General features: G+C 39.7%; 1 protein-coding gene across 2 annotated transcripts in view; it reads right to left on the reverse strand.

The window, feature by feature from the left end:
- Window positions 1–3981: 3981 nt before the first annotated feature.
- SPECC1L (sperm antigen with calponin homology and coiled-coil domains 1 like) overlaps window positions 3982–18250 on the reverse strand; it is a 65479-nt gene continuing 51210 nt past the window's right edge. For both annotated transcript variants that reach the window (XM_063173370.1, XM_063173371.1), the window contains 3 exons: window positions 13310–13426; window positions 12719–12778; window positions 3982–11010 (listed from right to left, as the gene is read on the reverse strand). In XM_063173370.1, coding sequence (XP_063029440.1) covers window positions 10921–11010; window positions 12719–12778; window positions 13310–13426 — 267 coding nt within the window. In that variant the 3' untranslated portion in view covers window positions 3982–10920. The remainder of the gene's footprint in view (window positions 11011–12718; window positions 12779–13309; window positions 13427–18250) is intronic.

The following is an 18250-nucleotide window of genomic DNA, read 5'->3' on the forward strand; positions in this document are numbered from 1 at the left end:
CTGAGTGTTGCATTAGCACACGTGTTCAATGTTGTTAAACAGGACATTTAAAATAGTGTGTTCTTACTTGTACACATCCCACTGCCACAAATACTGCCTGAATCTCCTCAAAAGCAATGAGAGACACCTGTGTTAGTCTAAAGGCAGGGATGAGGGCACAGTTACTCGAGGTCCTTTGGATACAACAGCAAATCCTTCAACATTAAAGACAGATACATACATATATAAATACAAACCTGTATGTGTGTTTGTATATATGTGATTATTTCACACACACCATTCAACATTAAATATTTGACAGCATCTTAAAAATCAACATTGGGAAAAGCTCGATTTTTCTGAAGAGTGCCTCCTTTAACAAAGTTACACACGCAGAGCTGTGCTGGCAATGCCCACAGCTAAAATCATAGTGAAGGACGCTCCCATGTCAGAGACTGAAGCCTTTGGCACCAACTGTTCAATTCCAGTTCAGCTTTTACCAAAGGCTGAAGGAAAAGAAGCTGAAGTCAAGGTAAGATCTGCCTTCACCATGTCCCCAACACAATCTGAGTCCAGTCTGGGTCAGGAACAAAGGAAGGATTTTCAGTAATTTCATGTCAGGAGTTGACTACTCTCCATAAAAGACACTGCCCAAACAGACTGTGGCTTTATTCCTCTCAACGCTATCCAGCATGACAGACTATGAGATGGAATTCAATCTAAATTTAAGCACTCTCTGTAAACTATTAATAGAAGAAAAACTGGTAGCATGAATCATCATGTGGGAGCTGCAGAGCAACAGCTAAAATATAACTTACCTTTACACAATAAATGAACTGTTGAATTGAAAGGCCCAGCAGAAGTCACTTGATTCTTCTTCACTTGAACTATTCTCATTTTATTCTGAGGAGCAATGAGAGGGCAGCCCTTACTCAACTCCACAAAACACACATTGTGTACAACCCCATTTTGTCACAACGCAAACTGGACACAAAAAGTGGCTGCTGACCCTGCTCCCCACCACTCCCTGCCAGGGATGAGCGTGTGCTGGAGATGCTGGTGCAAAATGACACAACCTCAGAGGTTTATAGAGCTGGGCTCGTGTTTTAGCTCCCATTCCAACGCCAGCTGCTCCTCTGGCCAGGAGCAGAAGGGCACCAAACCTCCTTTGACGTTTTGTCCCTGCCCAGACCAAAGTCCAGCTGCATTAATTTCCCAGAGCAGCCGTTCTGGGGGGATTTTTTGGCAGCTCCTGAACTGCAAAGCTGACCATGCAAAGCTGGGATTTTGCAGAGCCAGCCCCAGCTATGCCCAGGGCAGGCTGTGCCCTGGTGCAGCCCATGCACTCTGAGTGTGGCCCCACGGAGACTCGGCCTTAACTCAACACAGTGGCATTTTGGTGCTCTGTGGGATATTTATTTTTGAAAAATATGATATTGTCAACAGCTCAGTGAAGTTGTCTCCAGACTGTTATGTCTCCTTCTCAAGTTTCTTTCATTTTTAAGAGCTTAACTTTTAGGCTTCTGGCGTGAGGAAAGAGCCTAAAATGGTTTAAGAAAAGGACATAAACAAGGGAGTGAGCTATGCACAGCACTGGAGAGCAGCACAAATACTGCCCCACACTATAGAATCAATGCAGATGTCCAAGAGCAAAAATACTGTGGTGAGACACTACTGTGCCCAACCCCATTCTCACAATGAGATTAAGAAGGTTCCAAAGAATTGAAAATCCTGAAGGACAAGGACCATTTAAGGAAAATCGACATCATATTTTTCAAATAGGGCATTAAATATACAGAAATCCAGTCCTACAAAAAGGACTAAACAATGGTGACACAGAGGAAATTGCAGATAAAGGCTAATAAAAGCCTTAACCTGGATTAGAATTGGTGGCACCACTCCCTCATCTGCTTCTTTAAAAATTCATAGACAATGTCTTTTTCTGAACAAAGACTTGCATGGGAGAAGTTTCAACTCAACCCTTCTAATAGAAATGAAACTAATAAAAATATTTAATTAGACATAAATGCTGTTTTGATCTTGAGCTGCCAGGACCAGAGACACTAATTATCCAACCTGCCCATTGAAGGGGCTGGGCTGCAGCACCAAGCAGGAGCTCCCAGGGAAGGCACTGGGGCTTCCTCAATGCCAACACAAATTCCTGAGCAAATTCAAGGAGAATTCACTCAACCTTTAGTAGTGAGGATGAAAAAGAAAACCAGCTTGAGATAGGAGAACACGTCACCATGAAAGCCAGTGCTGAACAAACACCACAGACAAAGCACTGAGGGGGGGAGCTGAGAGGGCACAGAATCCAACTCCCTTTTTCTTGGGTTTAAAGTTCTTCCAGGAGCTACTGGCTGTAAATTGCTCCCTAAAAGTTTAGAAAGGAGTTAACTTTCAATGATAAGGGTCTCCTCTAAAATAATTGTGTGGTAACAATGCACATCTTGTGAGCTGCTCTGATCTCTGCCCTTTGTAGAACTTTCTAACAGACATGATTTAATCCAAGTCTCCTCTATCAAAGCAATTGTGAAACCCTTTAGCACAATCCCAGTAGAAGATCTGTATTTCTATCCACAGAATTTAACAATTTCAGCAGAAAGTCTCTATTGCTAACCTAGTTCCTCCACAGAATTTAACTGCAGAAAAACCATGACTCCAATACCAGATTCTGTGATTTAACACAATGGAATATTATATTGCTTCTGATGTATTTATTTCACTATTCCATATAGTTGCAGCTTTTCATTACAGTTAAGATCTTAAACATTAATGAATCAATTTTACTATATTAAACTTAGACACTTACGGAGCTGGTTTCATATTTTTAACACAATTTTTTAGTGACAGCTTGGAAGGCAATCCATGAAAATACTCTGGTGAGGGAATATTATTTCAGTGGATATTGGAAAGGAAAGTTGCAGCCCTAGAGACTGTGCAGACCCTGCAGTTTCAGCACCCCTCAGGCCTGGCCCAGTCCTGCCCCCCAGATGCCCACTGCACGTGGACCAGTCCCTCCCATGGAGCTGCTATGTGCTTGCTACACAAAAGAACAACATCTATTTTCTGACATTGTACTGCAATGCACTTCTGAGACATTTATTTGCAAGAAAAGTATTAAAAACAGGATATAAATCCATTTTAAGAACGTTTTCTTAAATCAGGCATGTTCTTAAACCACACCCCTCCAGCAGCTGCAGGCACTGCAGGCAGGACTGCAAGGAGTTCTCAGGGAGAATTTCACCTCAAGAAAGGAGAAACAAGGCACTTTCTTGCAGCATAACATCACTGAGACAAAGACTTTTCTGGATTGCTTAACAGTCAGAAAACACCATACAAAGTCTCAAAAAAAAAAAAAAAAGTAAAATTATAATACCTACACTAGCCAGTGCCTTTCAGAACAATATTTACAATAATTAGGAGCTCAATCCAAACCTCTGGATCCAATTTGTTCCAGAACACTTGAAACTAAACCAGCAGTTGTTAACAGTTACCATCCAGGACAATTTGAGACCAAACCAGGTTTAAGGTGTTCCAAGCTTTATTTTCACCTGGAAAAAATTGTGTTTAGGCTTCTGCTTTAAATAGTCAGAATTGTTCTAGAGATTAAGCCCCCAACTCCTTTGGACACAGAGAGGGGGTGAGCACACAATTGCCTTACTTGGGTTGGGCTAAGTAACATTTAAGTAATTCTAAACCTGCAATGTGTTACAGAAGTTGCCCAAACTGAACATATTCTCTGCAATTTCCTTCTCTGGAACAATACAGGCTAAGCAGATGCCTTTAACATGTCTCTCTTATCTGGGGCATTCACTGTCTTATCACTTAAAACTCTTTGGGGGTAGAAGCTGCTGGTATCATCCCAAGAGAGATATGATTTCCAAAAATATCCTGAGGTTGTGTGCACACACTGCTCACCTCCAGCCCTGCTTCCAGCAACACCCCTGAGCAAACAGTGCAGAGGCAGCCTGAGAACAGCCCCAAGAAAACAAACACACATTCTCCTATTTGCAACCTTTATTTCATGAATAATTAAGAAGAAAACATGGCAACATTGGCAAATTGAAGGCATACATACTAAATACTCGTACAGAATACATCATGGAGAAAGTAAAATGCCCAGGTCTCTAGTGGTCCTTGCAAACTGAAAGCATATTGGGTCCTCCAAAAGGTTTAGCTTAACACAGGCTTGCTGACTTCTCATGTTCCAATCATGGCCAACTTGTGTCTTTCAAACCACAAATACAATTGGAACACTCAGATTTTCCTCAGAGCTGCATTTCTCAGCTCTAACCAGAAGCAAACAACATGTTTTTTCCTCCTTGTCATTTAAATATCTACACTAATACACCAGCCTAAGTATTCAAGACATAAGCACTCGTTGAAACACGTTCTGTGTTATCAGAACCTGCAGGAGCACCTATCTGCACACACATTTACACATGTGGGTACATCTGTACATTGATGCAAAGCCTCTCTCTATGTAAGATATGTGTAAACTATTCAAAAGGGTTCTGGAAAAAAAAAAAAGCAAAGTACTTGCACTTGTCTGGAGGAATTTCTAAACCCATCCACAGACTGACACACAGCAGCTGCGTTCCAGGGAAGAGTAAAACCAATACAAATCAGAAAAGCTGGAAGGACGAGAAGAGGTTTTAGAATCACTGGGTTTTAGGTCATCTTTAAAGGCCATGGAAAGTGAGCTTTAAATTAGCTGTTTAGGAGATATCATTACTGGCTGCAGTGTCATCTCAAACAAGGTTAGTCCTTATCCAGTATAGTGCTGTGAAGTCAGACTGAGGCATCACTAAATTCTGTTCTTCCACCAAGTCCAAAATTCCTCACACTTGTGTCAGTTCTGCCTCACACCTGAACTGGAAGCACCCTCCAAGAGGAGGAGGGTACCAATTAATGCCCTTCTGGGTTTGATCAGGGGAGTTGTCCAGCAGTAAATGGGATCACTGACTTATTTCAGATACTCTGAACAACTCCTGATCATTACTGACCTAAAGTGAACTTACAGTCTGGAGGCAAACTACTCTATGCCTTGTTTAGCAGTGTTATACTTTCTTCCCATTAGATAATATACAAAAAAAACCACATTTCTGTTCAAAAAAACCCTTCAGATACATATAAAAGTGCTACTTATAGACAGAAAAATTAACCTTACAATACACATAAAACCAAAAGTTTCTATCAAACTGAAATGTTGTAAGTTACAAGGATTAATTACTTGAGAATGTTACATGTATTTGTGCCCTCCTAGATGAACTGATTTCCAAGTAATCATCCTAAAATGAACAAATGCAATAATTGGAAACCATTAAAAGCCTCCAGAGAAATTTCAACAATGGAATAAAAATTAAAAAAAAAAAAAAAAAGAAAAGAAAAAAAGGAGCCCCTTTTTCCTCATTTGTTGAAAGAGCTCAGAATCAAAAATGGACAATTCCATTATTGCAAGTGCAGTCCACAGCACAGGTCAGCTGATGAACTGTGGAACTGGGACTGCCAATGGCTCCTGTGCAGCAGGAAATGTCTGCTGGGCTCCCTCACTGCCACATAAATACATCAGCTACATGCAATTAAAATCATACATGGATCACTAGGTGAAAATGCACATCACACATTCCTGTGCTGGGGCAGAGCAGGTTCCAAGCCTTGACTTCCCCAAGCAACTTCCTCATCTTCTAGAACTATGCAAAATACAAAAGCCTTAGAAAAGTGCAACAAAACTAGCTTTATGACATTTTTCTTTCCATTTCCATAAATACAATCTCATAAAAATATTATTAAACAGAAGCATACTTCCCAGTGGAGAACTAACAGGCCACATTTCAGCTTTCAGTAAATGATTTTGTCTAAACTGAAAACCCCTGAAAATAGGGGATTAAAATGAAACCAGCTTAATTGCATCAGGCTGCTGTGATATTCTGCCAGAGTTTACCCTGCTGCTCTGCATCCCCAGGTCCTGCTGGGACTGATGGGAAGCTCACACGCAGCTCTGGGGCAGGCAGTGGCCTTGGGGTAAGGAATATTCCAAGCAAAAGCTAATGTCACTTGGAAGGAAGTCATCTGGGATCCATAGGTTTTACTAAAGCTTCATTGGGAGGGAATAATTCTAATATCCCAGAATGAATTAGCTCAGGAGATCAGGACAGTAGCTTTGTCAAACCAAGCTCAAGGGTGTTGCATCCAAACAAGTGTAGCAAAAACACAAAGAAAAAACATTTGTATCAATTAACAGAAATCAGATCTGTACAAAACTCAACCTTTAAAGTTATTTAGCATTAATCACCCACAGCATACTTGCTACATATTCCAGATGCTGAACATCTTGGGTTAGATAATTATAGAGCTTACTAAAAGGCTGACTGTGAAATCAGGGAACACAACAGAAGAACCTTAGATGAAGGAGGGACACAGCAAGCCACACAGTAATTTAAAACCCATCCAGCCACTCTCCTGTGAAAGCAGGAACACTATTAAAAATACCTTTCTAAATAGGGACAAATGAATGTATTAAGGGCTGTCTGTGTTTTGCCAGTCCACACACACTAACTTGGGAAAGCACAGTGCCATGTCCAGCACTCCTGGCTGACAAAGAAATTAAATAGCCCTTCTCACCAAATAATGCCTCAAACTGGTGAACATCAGCCTAAAGAAAGGGATACACTAATGGCAGCTTAAAGGAAGGAGTTGCAGAAATAGAGCTCATAGAACATAAAAAGCAAACAGAAATAAATATTTACCAAGTCTAGGGAAGGACCACAAACAAAGCATACAGTTAACTCAGTCCATCCATGAACATGGCTATTTTAAGGTTCTCTTTCTACACCACCCCAGCATAACTCACAGCAGGCAGAAAGCAGCATGAAGATGCACAGCTGGATTCCTTGCAGAAGAGTTTTGCCCCTTAGGAGCTCCTGCTTGGGGCTGTGTTAGTGGCAAGAGGCAAACAAGAAGTGAAGTCCCCACAGGAGTCACAGTTTAAGGGTGCAACTTTCACTTCAGCCTGTGGAAGGAACTGTCACACACCACCTGAAGCCCAGGCAGTGTCCCCAGAGCAGGCACAGGCAGGAAGAAAAACACCCACAAGTTCTCCAAATCTCCAGCTTCCCAAATAACCTGGGTTAAAACTAGGCTGGAATAAAAACTGTGCCCTGGGCCAAATCTGTACAGAAACACAACTGAGTGAAAGTAATCTGGTGATGAAAAAGAACCCAAATGTCTGGAGTGTTCAGACTGAAAAAAAGCTAAAATTTAACAGTGAAATCAGGAAGAGAAATGAGACCCCAATGTCACAGCTCCACCATTCCCAGGGCAGAGCCTCAGCTCACAGCACTGCACCATGGCAGGAGGGCTGCTGCTCATTTCTCCTCATGCACCAAAAACCAGAGCATCCCCTCTGCCAGGACATGGACAGGAGTCTCCACCAATAAATTAAAGCAGAGCTCATTTAGCTCTGGCAAATTAAGGGCCTTCTAAGACACAATGATGAACATTAGAGAACAACTCAAACAGTGGAAATATTTCATAAAATTGGAGGCAAAAAATTATCAGAATCACTACGTGGAACTCAATATATTCTATGCAAAATAGACAAAAACCTACCTTTAAATTGGAACATGTCACAATTATATACTATATTCTGGAGAAACTATCCACAAACACAAATTTAAAAGTGGAAATTTCATTTTGTCAGTTTTTCAGAGGCATGGGAATAAGGGCCAGAGATTCACACTGGAGAAACTAAACAGTGTTTCTATTGAAACAAACAGCCAAAATCAAGCTGGATTAAACAAAACCAACTGAAACCCAAACCCAGTGTAACACCCATGGAAGTGTTTCCATCCCCAGGATCCAGAGGATGACACAGCTGTACCTGCACCAGGGTGTCCCACAGCTCCATCCTGCTGCCCACCCTGGCCAGGAGTAACCCTGATGTTCCACAGCACAGGCTTTTGCAAGGCACATAGAAAATATAAATGGATGACAATATATTTTCAGTACATTCAGCAATACCTTCTGGGTTAAAAGGGAAATAAGTCAGCATAAACTTGCACTTGACATGAACAGAAAACCAGGCTGTTTCAGGATTAACTATGAACAGAAACAAAACACAACAGTGTATTTATTCCACATCCAGAAGGGCTACTGCTATTTTTCCTCTTGAGCAACTGAATGTGGTTTGAACCTTCAGGAAGAGCCACACTGTGGAGTGCAGCAGGGCTTTGTGTTTGCTTTGCTCTCCCACTGCTTCATTCCTTCCATGGGCAGCACCTGACACAAAGGCTCAGACACATCAGGACACAGAAGCCTCTTCCTGAAGCCCAGGGCTCCTGGGCTGGATTCACAGAGTTTTATCACACAGATCACAGCAAGAAGAAGTTCACAGAGCTCTGAAGTTCATTACAAGATCCCTATTACAATTACTGCTAGCTTTTCTCTCTCTTCCTTTCTGAAGACCAGCAGTTCATGTTTCAACAGAAGGGATCTGGCAAACATGATTTCTCCTTTCACAAGTGGTGACACTCTCAGGGTTATTGCAGTTAAGGACTCTGACAACACTCCAGGTAAATGAAGGTGACCATTGGACAGAAAAAAAATCAGCTCAAAGCTTGAATTACCTCACCAAAACAGGTGATGAGTGAATTTAGATCAAGAAATGCTATCCTTTTCATTAGAAAAATATTATTTTTTAACTCTAAGGCAATGAATAAGACAATCATAGATAAGGATATCAGTTCAGAGGATAAACAGAAGGGTTTTTAAACACTGATTGGCAAAATCTGGAATTTAATAATAGGAGATAGAAAGCAAGACAGAACTAAGTTGTATTTCCACTAAGACTATTCTTATTAAAACTAATGAAGTAAAAAAAAAATTGAAGAAATATAGAGGAGAGGAAAATGCATTTCAGACTTTTATTAAAATGTATTAATGAAGATCTTTCACTTGAAACCTCGTTTGTAACAACTGTCTTTAGATTACGCTGGCTCTTCAAATGCACCAGTTAATAATCTGAGGGTCTCTACTTCTAGTTCTAAAGAGCTGCAAGAATGTTTGAGACACCACTGCTCTGCAAACTTCTCCAAAGGCCCTCAGCACAGGTTAAATAGTTATTTTGCAAAGTTCCATAATTCTCACAGGCACGTATCAGTGTAAGTGTGTACTGTTATGCAATGCTAGAGACATGCTGCATTATTACTCTTCACATGGGCTATGTTCTTCAGATGATGGGGTTTTGGATTTGGCAATACTTTTGAGTTAAATCTGTGCTTTTTTACCATGAAGAAGTTTCACAGATGCCAAGCACAGTTGCATTCACTGGGTTAACATCTATGACATTCAAACTGTCCTTAACAGTCGTAAGAGCACCATAGAACAGATTTATTTTCTTTACAATGGGGTTACTGCTGAAAGAGCCTGTGCTTATAAATAGCAGCTGTTACAGAACTCACTGCTCAAGTTGGCTTCTGCTTAATATTAATGAGATGTTCCATGGCTGAACTGCTGGTAAGTGCTCAGAAAAGCAAGAGGCAGAAGCAATGACAGAGTGAAGTCTCCCCAGGATTTGACAAACAAGATTACAACAAACAGCTCATGACAAAGGGAGCCACGAAGCCATTGGGAGCCATTAACATTCCACAGCAGGCTCTGAAGTGCCAGCACCTATCAACTCAATGATAGCTAAGGCACTTAAACTCTTTTGCCCAAGAGCTGCTAAATGAATTCAGGTACATTTTCAGAAAGAAAAAGAAGTTGAGCAGACTAAAGTTTCTCAATTCCTTCCTTGTGACAGTGAGTCATTTCCACGCAGTATTTGAGACGGCTGGGTGGACACACATTACATCAGTTCCTCCACAGTCCTTCCCAGAGAACATCTCACCTCCTGTCACTCAGATGAGCATGTGCAAGACCGAGGAAAAACACAGAGAAAACATGGCAAAGTTGGATTTTGAGACAAACTACTTCATTATGACATCTTATGGAGAGTATCTTCTCTGCAGAGGAAATGCTGTCCCAGTTGCACAGTTCCAGCACAGCCATCCATGATCTGTGCTCGTATTGCTGCAGGGGAAAGCAGCACAGGCAGAGCAGGGAGAGAGCAAGGAACAAGCCAGACAAGGGGTGATCATTGATTCATTGCTGTTAGAGTGGAAGCACAGGGACTTTGCACAGATTCCTTGAAGTGTAGTGTACCCTGAAAGCCAGGAGCTGCATTGTGCTAGTCTCTACAATCCATAAGATAAAGATGAAAGCCACATCACTGTGACAGAGGTAGGCTTATAATGAAGCTTTAGGATGAAGACTTCTTCTGTGCCAGATTTTTCGAGGTATCAAGAGCACTTTCCCCCTCAATTTGTCATTATGGAATCAAAGCTTGTTTTCCTAGAATATTGTGCACATTTTAAAGGATGGAAAATAGCTGTATAGGCAGTAACTAAGTTACCATTAAGAACTCTACTGTATGGGGCTGCCATATGCTGTGGGCAGAATATTCAGAGTCTGTGAAATCAGGATGCTACAGATAGTTCAGTGATATGATGCCATGTTATCCTTTTCCTTCTCAAAGCTTTATCTGTACATTCAGTCTCCTATATGCCAGAGGAAGCATTCATCTCTCTCCCAGCAAAGAAAGTTTCAGGAAGTCTGACTGGAAAGGCAGCACAGAAGTAGTTCAGGCTCTTTAGGCTACATAATTAATCTGAATAGCTTAATAACTTGGGTTATTCCAAGCACTGTGGCAACAAGTTCTTACTTTTAAACAGTTGTTCCCATGCTTAGTAGCTGAAGCAATCCATGATAGTGTCACTGAAGTCTGAGGGGACTCAAATGTTGCCAGTTTTGAGTGAAATGGGGATTAGCATTTCAGTAAGATTTCCATCTGGTAGCTCACGTTGGTTGTATCCCATGGATGTGCTGAACGATTGGGGTTCAGGTTTCAAAGTATTTGTAAATTGCTGTAACATACAGCATGACATTCTGCCAGTCGGGACGCTCCGTTCGCACCATTTCATTGATGTCCTGTCACACAAAACACATCGGTCAAAAGCAGCAGTGGAAACCCTGAGAGCAATGTGGCAGTGCTTTCACACATTCCTGGCAATGGGAAATCTGTCAAGTTTCCACAGTTTAAAGCACTGATGAAGAAAGCTCTGTTTTCTTCCATATATCTTGGTATTACTTACAAACTGTATTGAATAGCATATCTGTAAGGCAACTCTTTTGTTGACTTAAGATTGAAATGCCTGATGCTGTGCATGCTCAAGCTGTGCCCCACTGAGCACAGCTGGTACAGCAGTCAGACTTTAGTGTTCACAGAACCCTGCACCAGCCTTGCAAATCAACACAACCCACCCAGGAGCTGTGAGCCACGGAATCAAGGGCCAGATATTAATTAAAGTTCAAAATTGCCATCAGGTTAAGCACCAATAAATAAGTGACTCTCATCTACCCTCTTAAGCACATGGCACAAAGCAAAGCAGAGTGATGCAGTTCCTAGTAATTTCTGTTTACTCTGTCTGAAAGCTTTGGATGCAGGAATCTCCAGAACTCAAAAAAGAAGTTGGGAGTTCTTTTAGCTGAACATCTTCAGAGAATGAGTAACTTCTACTTGCATTCCTCCTGTTTACATACAGCAGGTTTCACACCCTTCTTAGCCCCTCACTCATGTAACATGGATGAGAAAAAATGCACAACCTCCACATCACACAAAGTGCAGGTATGCAAATAGCTACTAACTTCTTCAGATGGATGTAATTTGCACTTACACTGAATTCCATTCAATTTGCCTGTTTGGAGTCTCTCTAATGAAGTACATCACAAAAAGGAAGGGCAGACAGCAACCATTTGGACTAAGGCTGAGTTATGCAAGAATTTCTGTAGTTATTTTCCACTATCTCATTCTTACATCAGCACTTGGTAAAAAACTTCCACATCTCAAGTCAGTGCCAAAGTCAAAGTAGGAAAGCCCAGGAGCTGCACTGCCATTGTCAGCAAACACAATGCTGGGGGGTAAAAGCACTGATAAGGATCAAGGAAAGTGTTATTTTTAAAAACTCTGTTGTACTGGTAGTTGCTAACTATGGCAGCTTTGTTAGAACTTAGGTTGCAGAAGTATCACTTAAATCTCATTTCTGATAGTGGCCATTTCAGCTGAGTTTTTGTGATCACTCACAAGGGTTTGGATACTCCCAACTCCACACCTTCAGAAATACTCCTGCTCTACTCTACTGCTGAAAACTAATTCTTTTATTGTGACATTTGTGTAAGACAACTTTTAAACCATCACTGAAAAAACCTTACAACTATTTGCAATGATGACAAAAGTCTAACCTTAAGAGGCAAATCTCAACTCACACTACACAAAAAGGAACAAATTACATTGCTTGATTTGTAGCTCCAGAGTTCAAAAATCCTGAATAATTTAGAAGTAGGTCAGAGACAGGACAGATTTAATGGATTATTGAAATCTTATTCTCAAATTATTCTCAAAAAAATCCACTGCTGTCATTAATATTTATTTTCACATTGGGAGATAAGTGTTGGTGAACCTTCCTTTTAAAGCTTAACCAGTCTGCAGGTCAGTCATTATTTAGTGCAATAACCTCTAGCTGAGCTCATCTGCTGCTATTTTTAAGTATAAACATCCAGATCTTCTGAAACTACAAAATGGAGTTATTTGGATTTTATAAGTGGGTCATAATTAATTCAATATACATTTAAATCTTACCAGAGTAGATTTGATGCCAACACTTTCAGCTGCCTGAAAAGCCAAAGTGAAATTTCTTCTCTGCATGAGATATAAAAACATGTTAGAAAACAAGGAAATACTATTTCAAACACAACAAAATGGTCTTAATGTTCATAATAATGCTACTACTTAAACTTCAAATGGAGTATATAATTAGACTACAGTAATTTTAAAGAGCCATAGGAATGAACGCGTTTTAATATCATCCAAAAATTTATAAAAAAATTATCAATTGCCTGTTCAGAAGATAATGCTGAATATCATTGTCAGTGAAGAACAGCTGAGTTATAAAATGCTAACGAAGAGATTATTTATTCTCTGAAAAGAATAAATAAATAAAATCTCTTCATGCATTAATGAAATAATATTTTGTTTTTAGGATCTATTATCATTGATTGTACACCCTGGGCTAATCAGTAGGTAGGAACTGTGGCAGACCAGAATACAAAGAGATTTATGGAAATCCTAGTAACACTGGGGGTTTTAGAACTCAGATTAGTTCACTGGCCTTTATTAACTCATGTCAACCAAAGCAGTGCAGTCCTGGGAATGGGATTTTTAATGTCTTACCTTGTCCTGGCTGTTCAGCTCTTGATAGGGAATATGGGCTGGGAGGTAAGTGTGGAGGACTGCACAGAAAGCCAGGCCATCATTCCAGCTGCTGCTGAAGTTTGTGATGTCAATATTCTTGAAGGAAAACAAAAATAGAAGCAATATTACAATTGTAATCTAACAATTATTACATGCTACCAATTGATCAATACTTCTTTTTAATACCTTCAAAGAAATTGGCAGAGAAAGTGGACAGCCCAGTATCAAAGTTCTGTGGTAAGAACTGCACTACTACCAGAGGAAAACAAAATAATGTAGTGGTAAGAAAGTCAGTTATTTTATATATTAATTTCTGCTAATCTTAAATCCTCCTTCAAAAAAAGTGCAAAATGTGTGCTTGAGTGTGTGTTAAAAGCTGCAAAATGTTGTGCTAGAAAAAGTAATGGATTTGGTACAACTGTACCACAAACACAAATTTAAAAGTGGAAGTTTCACTCAGTACTTCAAAGGCATGGCAATAAGACATTTTTGTGAGGGCCAGAGATTCACTAAATACTAAATTGGTGTTTCTATGAAACAAACAGCCAAATCAAACTGGATTAAAGAAAACCAACTGAAACCCAAACCCAGTGTAACACCCATGGAAGTGTTTCCATCCCCAGGATCCAGAGGATGAACAGCTGTACCTGCACCAGGTGTCCCACAGCTCCGTCCTGCTGCCCACCCTGATGTTACAGCACATCCCCAAGACAGAAAAGCAAATGAGTCAAAGACTTGTACCCCAAATCCCTGATCAGACAATGTGCTCCTATCTCTGCTCATGTTCATTCTATTTTCTCCTTCTATGACATTCATATCCAGACAAAATTTCTAATTGATGAGGGAAAGTATTTTCTCTTTTAAACAAACCATTTCTCTATAGAAATTGATGAGAACAAGAAGACAAGCAAAAGTTAACTTTCATTTGGAAATAAAGATGTTCTAGCAGATTTAGTGCTGACAGTAGCAGAGAATCTTTGGGATTGAAACTGAAATTGAAAACTGCTGTCTTGCACTCTTGATCTTTTAGTTCCCATAGGAAACTCAGTGGCACTGGTAAATGCATCTCCTGAGACTGTATAAATTATTGGAGAGTCAGCCCAGTCCAAAAGAGTTATGAACAAGATGCCTCAGTGACCTTTTAAATGAGTGTATATTTGGCTGTTGGCAGTCAAACAATGTTAGAGAGGCTAAGTGGATAGCAGTCAGTTTAAACTTTAATTAGGAAACAACCAGTAACAACAATATATCATATCTCTTTTACACTCTCAGGGAGAAATATAAATATGCTTTAATATCTAACCCACTTAACTGGGCTCAAGCAGAAGTATTGTATTTGCAGGGAAATGCCCCAATGAAGGCAGGAATGATGCATCTGACTCCATGTTCACAGAAGTCTAATTTATTACTTTATGATACTATATTATATTAAAGAATACTATACTAAACTATGCTAAAGAATACAGAAAAGATATTTACTCAATGTTAAAAAGATAATAATAAGAACTTGTAACTCTTTTTAGAGTCTCAAAACAGGTCGGCCAATGAGTCAAAGCAACTCACACCAGAATTTAATGAAACAATCACCTTTGGGTAAAAAAATCTCTAAACACATTTCAAAGGAGCAAAATACAAGAGGAGCAAATGATATGAGAATTGTTTTCCTTTTCTCTGAGGCTTCTCAGCTTCCCAGGAAAAAAATCCTAAGTGAAAGAATTTTTTCAAAAATGTAAATGCTACACAGAACTTTACTTAGTTTTCAAAGTTTTAACAGCAGAAACTAAAACCTCCAGTGACAGAAGTGCAGGATCACAATCACCTGAGCCAGCCTTTCACCTGACAGTAATTTAGTTATCATCATCATCATCAGCTGTTTTGGACAGGACACCGAAAGTGGTTATTGCTAAGGCAGGGAACTCCACCCTGAGCCAGCGCTCTGTGCCAGGCAGCCCAGGCCACTTGGACTTCAAATGAACAACGGCCACAACCTCCTCTGACAGAGGAAAAAAACAAAACTCTGGGCAATTTCTAGAAGAATGTGAGGGAAATCTGTGTTTCCTGCCCAGCTCCAGCCCCTGTGCTGTGCAGTGGCCCCGGGCTGGGGCTCAGTGTACGTGCTGGGGCTCACAGCGGAGCCCCCCGGGCTGTGGGAACCGCTCTGCTCACAGCTTCCTCCAGCCACAGGCTGGGAAAACTCAACACCAAAAGGGAAAAAATAAAGGGAGGAAAAAAAAAAAGCACTCTCTTTTTTTCCTCAAGAGAGACAGGAAATTGGATTTAAATTAATGCATGGTTAAAGCTTTCTAAATGTTACTTAAATTAAGGAAGCATATGCAACACATAGGATGAGGTTTTAAGGAAAAAAAAAGGGGGAAATGTCAGATTGTTAAAGCAAATAAATTTCTACATGTGTCAATTTACAGAAGTCACTATTTGGGAAGTTCTCTTCTCCTGCCCTGTACCCAATAAGGCCTGAGGCTCACATCTGTGTCAGTAAGATATAGATAAAGGCAGGAGAGGGGCTTTTTCTGTCACAGACTTGTGTGGCAAGCTGGCTGTAAAAATCAGGTGTGAATGATCCTGTGTGCTTTGCTATACAATCCACTGAGGGAGAAAAACTCAAACCTGGTTTTCCCCTCTTGGCTGAAATGTTCTCCCCCTTTCCCTGAGATGAGCAAGTGATGTGGGAAGGGGAGGAGAAAGATGTACACTGGCATTGCCACAATGAAATTACAACAAGCCAAAGTCTTCTCTTCAACATTACAATTGTACAAACTAAAAACTTCACTTTAATATTAGTAAGTATCCATAGAATGCTGAATTTTTAATATAAACACTGGAATGAAAAAGGCCACTCAAAGTACACCTACACATTTGGTTGGTTCTCAAACAAAACCAAACTCAAAATACCCCATTTTTCTAAATCATCTTGTAGGGTCCAGCTTTTATATTAAGACAACAAGCAGAAAGCAAGCCTATCATCCAAGAATTTTAATGTATCCAGAGAAGCTGAATTAAATACAACGGAAGGAAACAATTAAAAGGGACTGGTTTCTGTTTCCAATTGCTCTAAGCATTATGAATTATTATTACCTCTCAGACTAAAAGAAGTATAATATTGGTCAGACAGTAAAAACAAATCTAGAAAGGGGACAGATTGTCATTTAAACTGAAAATTTAATTTTTCATGTAGGGCTTTGAGCACATAACTGGCACATTTAAATACGGCAAATTTTATTTCCTAAATGCTTTTAACTACTTGTGGTTTTTTTGAAAAAGCTTGGTCAGTATAATGAAATCAATCTTGCATTAAGCCCTTATTTCTCAAAGAATTGATGGTAAACAGAACATCAATCTAAAATCTCTGCCATAATTTCTTCTTTGTTACTGCTTTTATTAAGTAATTGGCTCTATTAAGAGAATTCTGCTGGAATCTAATCTAGAATTATTCTTCAAGACATTTCAGACCACAAAGTATAAAGCAACTCAAGGACATACTTTCAGATAAATTGTCAAATGAGGAAAAAGCTTTTCTGGAGATAAATGAACTAGAAGGGCATTTATCATTCTTTGTCTATTAATGATTAATGGGTAGGATGGCAGCGAAGCCACCTCTGTGTTTGGGGTAGATGGTTTTTAAATAGGTGATTTTTACAAAAGTTAAGCAGCAGACCATTGTCATAAAAAGATCTGTGGAAGACACTTTCCAACCAGGAGTAAACAACAGAGTTACAAATTTGTAAGACTTTCTGGAGACAGAACATAAAAATATCAAGTGAAAAATAGATGGTACTAGAACAACCTGGTAGATCCACAACCAAGCAGCATTTCAAGCAGGACTCCTGAACTGGAAACTGCAGAGCAGGAGCAGCCACCACAAAATGAGGATTCCCTTGAGCTCACATAGAAAAGACTAAAACCAGTATTCCCCATGAAACTTTCTATACTGCTTAACAGACTGAACTTTGTAGAACATCAATCTCTGCAAACCTATGGCTTTTCTAAAACTCACCATTTTCAAGTGGTTTTACCCATCATACTGCTAATTTTAAAATTTTCTCCTATTGATTTTTGCAATAATTCTAAATTAATAGAGGATCTAAAGTCAGTGAAAATACTTTTTCTTAAAAAACCAAGAAACAGATGTTAACTATTATAACCCAGTAACTCTTTAATTTTTTTATCCTCCCAGAAAACTTCCACAGCTAAAAACCCCACAAACATCAAGAAACCCAACTACAGAAAGCATGGTTTCTAACTTGCAGCTACAAATTAAGAACAAAGGAATTTTGATCACTTTTTTAGACATATCCCCAGCTTCAATCTCCTTGAACTGTGGACATCAGAACTCCAGCAGAGCAGCATCCTGCACAGCAGCCATTTCTCCACCCTTGTTGAGCACAAGGAGAAGAGATGCCCCTATGCAAACTTGGTTTGGCTCTCAAAAGAGTCAGGACATGAAGAAAATAAAAGCACGTGTCTATGTCTCTGTTGTATTAGTAATTAAATAAGTGGGTTGAGAAAACAAAGCCATTAATATGATTCTGTGCTATAATATATTAAAGCCTTAAAACAAGATTTGAAGTTTAAGTGTGCAGAGCTTGGCAGACTTCTTCCCATGGCAGAAAATTACTAGTAAAATGCTTTTAAAAGCTTTTAAAGCTATATCCACAAAAGAAAAGAGTATCCATTACAGAAGATTACAAAGGTTAACTACAACTCCATTGAATCAGGATTCACTGACTCTCAAATCATGGAATAAAGCTGTGCCTATCTGCTCCTGGCAGTGGGTGAGAACATGAAAATATTTCTGGAATAGACTTAGCAGCAGTCCCAGCTACTGCCTCTTCAATGCCAGCTTCTGGAAAGGCAGTAAATGGCAAATATAGACCATCAAAACTCTTAAACACTGACTGGTAA

Source organism: Melospiza melodia, chromosome 20 (assembly GCF_035770615.1).
Source record: "Melospiza melodia melodia isolate bMelMel2 chromosome 20, bMelMel2.pri, whole genome shotgun sequence".
Classification (NCBI taxonomy): Eukaryota; Metazoa; Chordata; class Aves; order Passeriformes; family Passerellidae; genus Melospiza; species Melospiza melodia.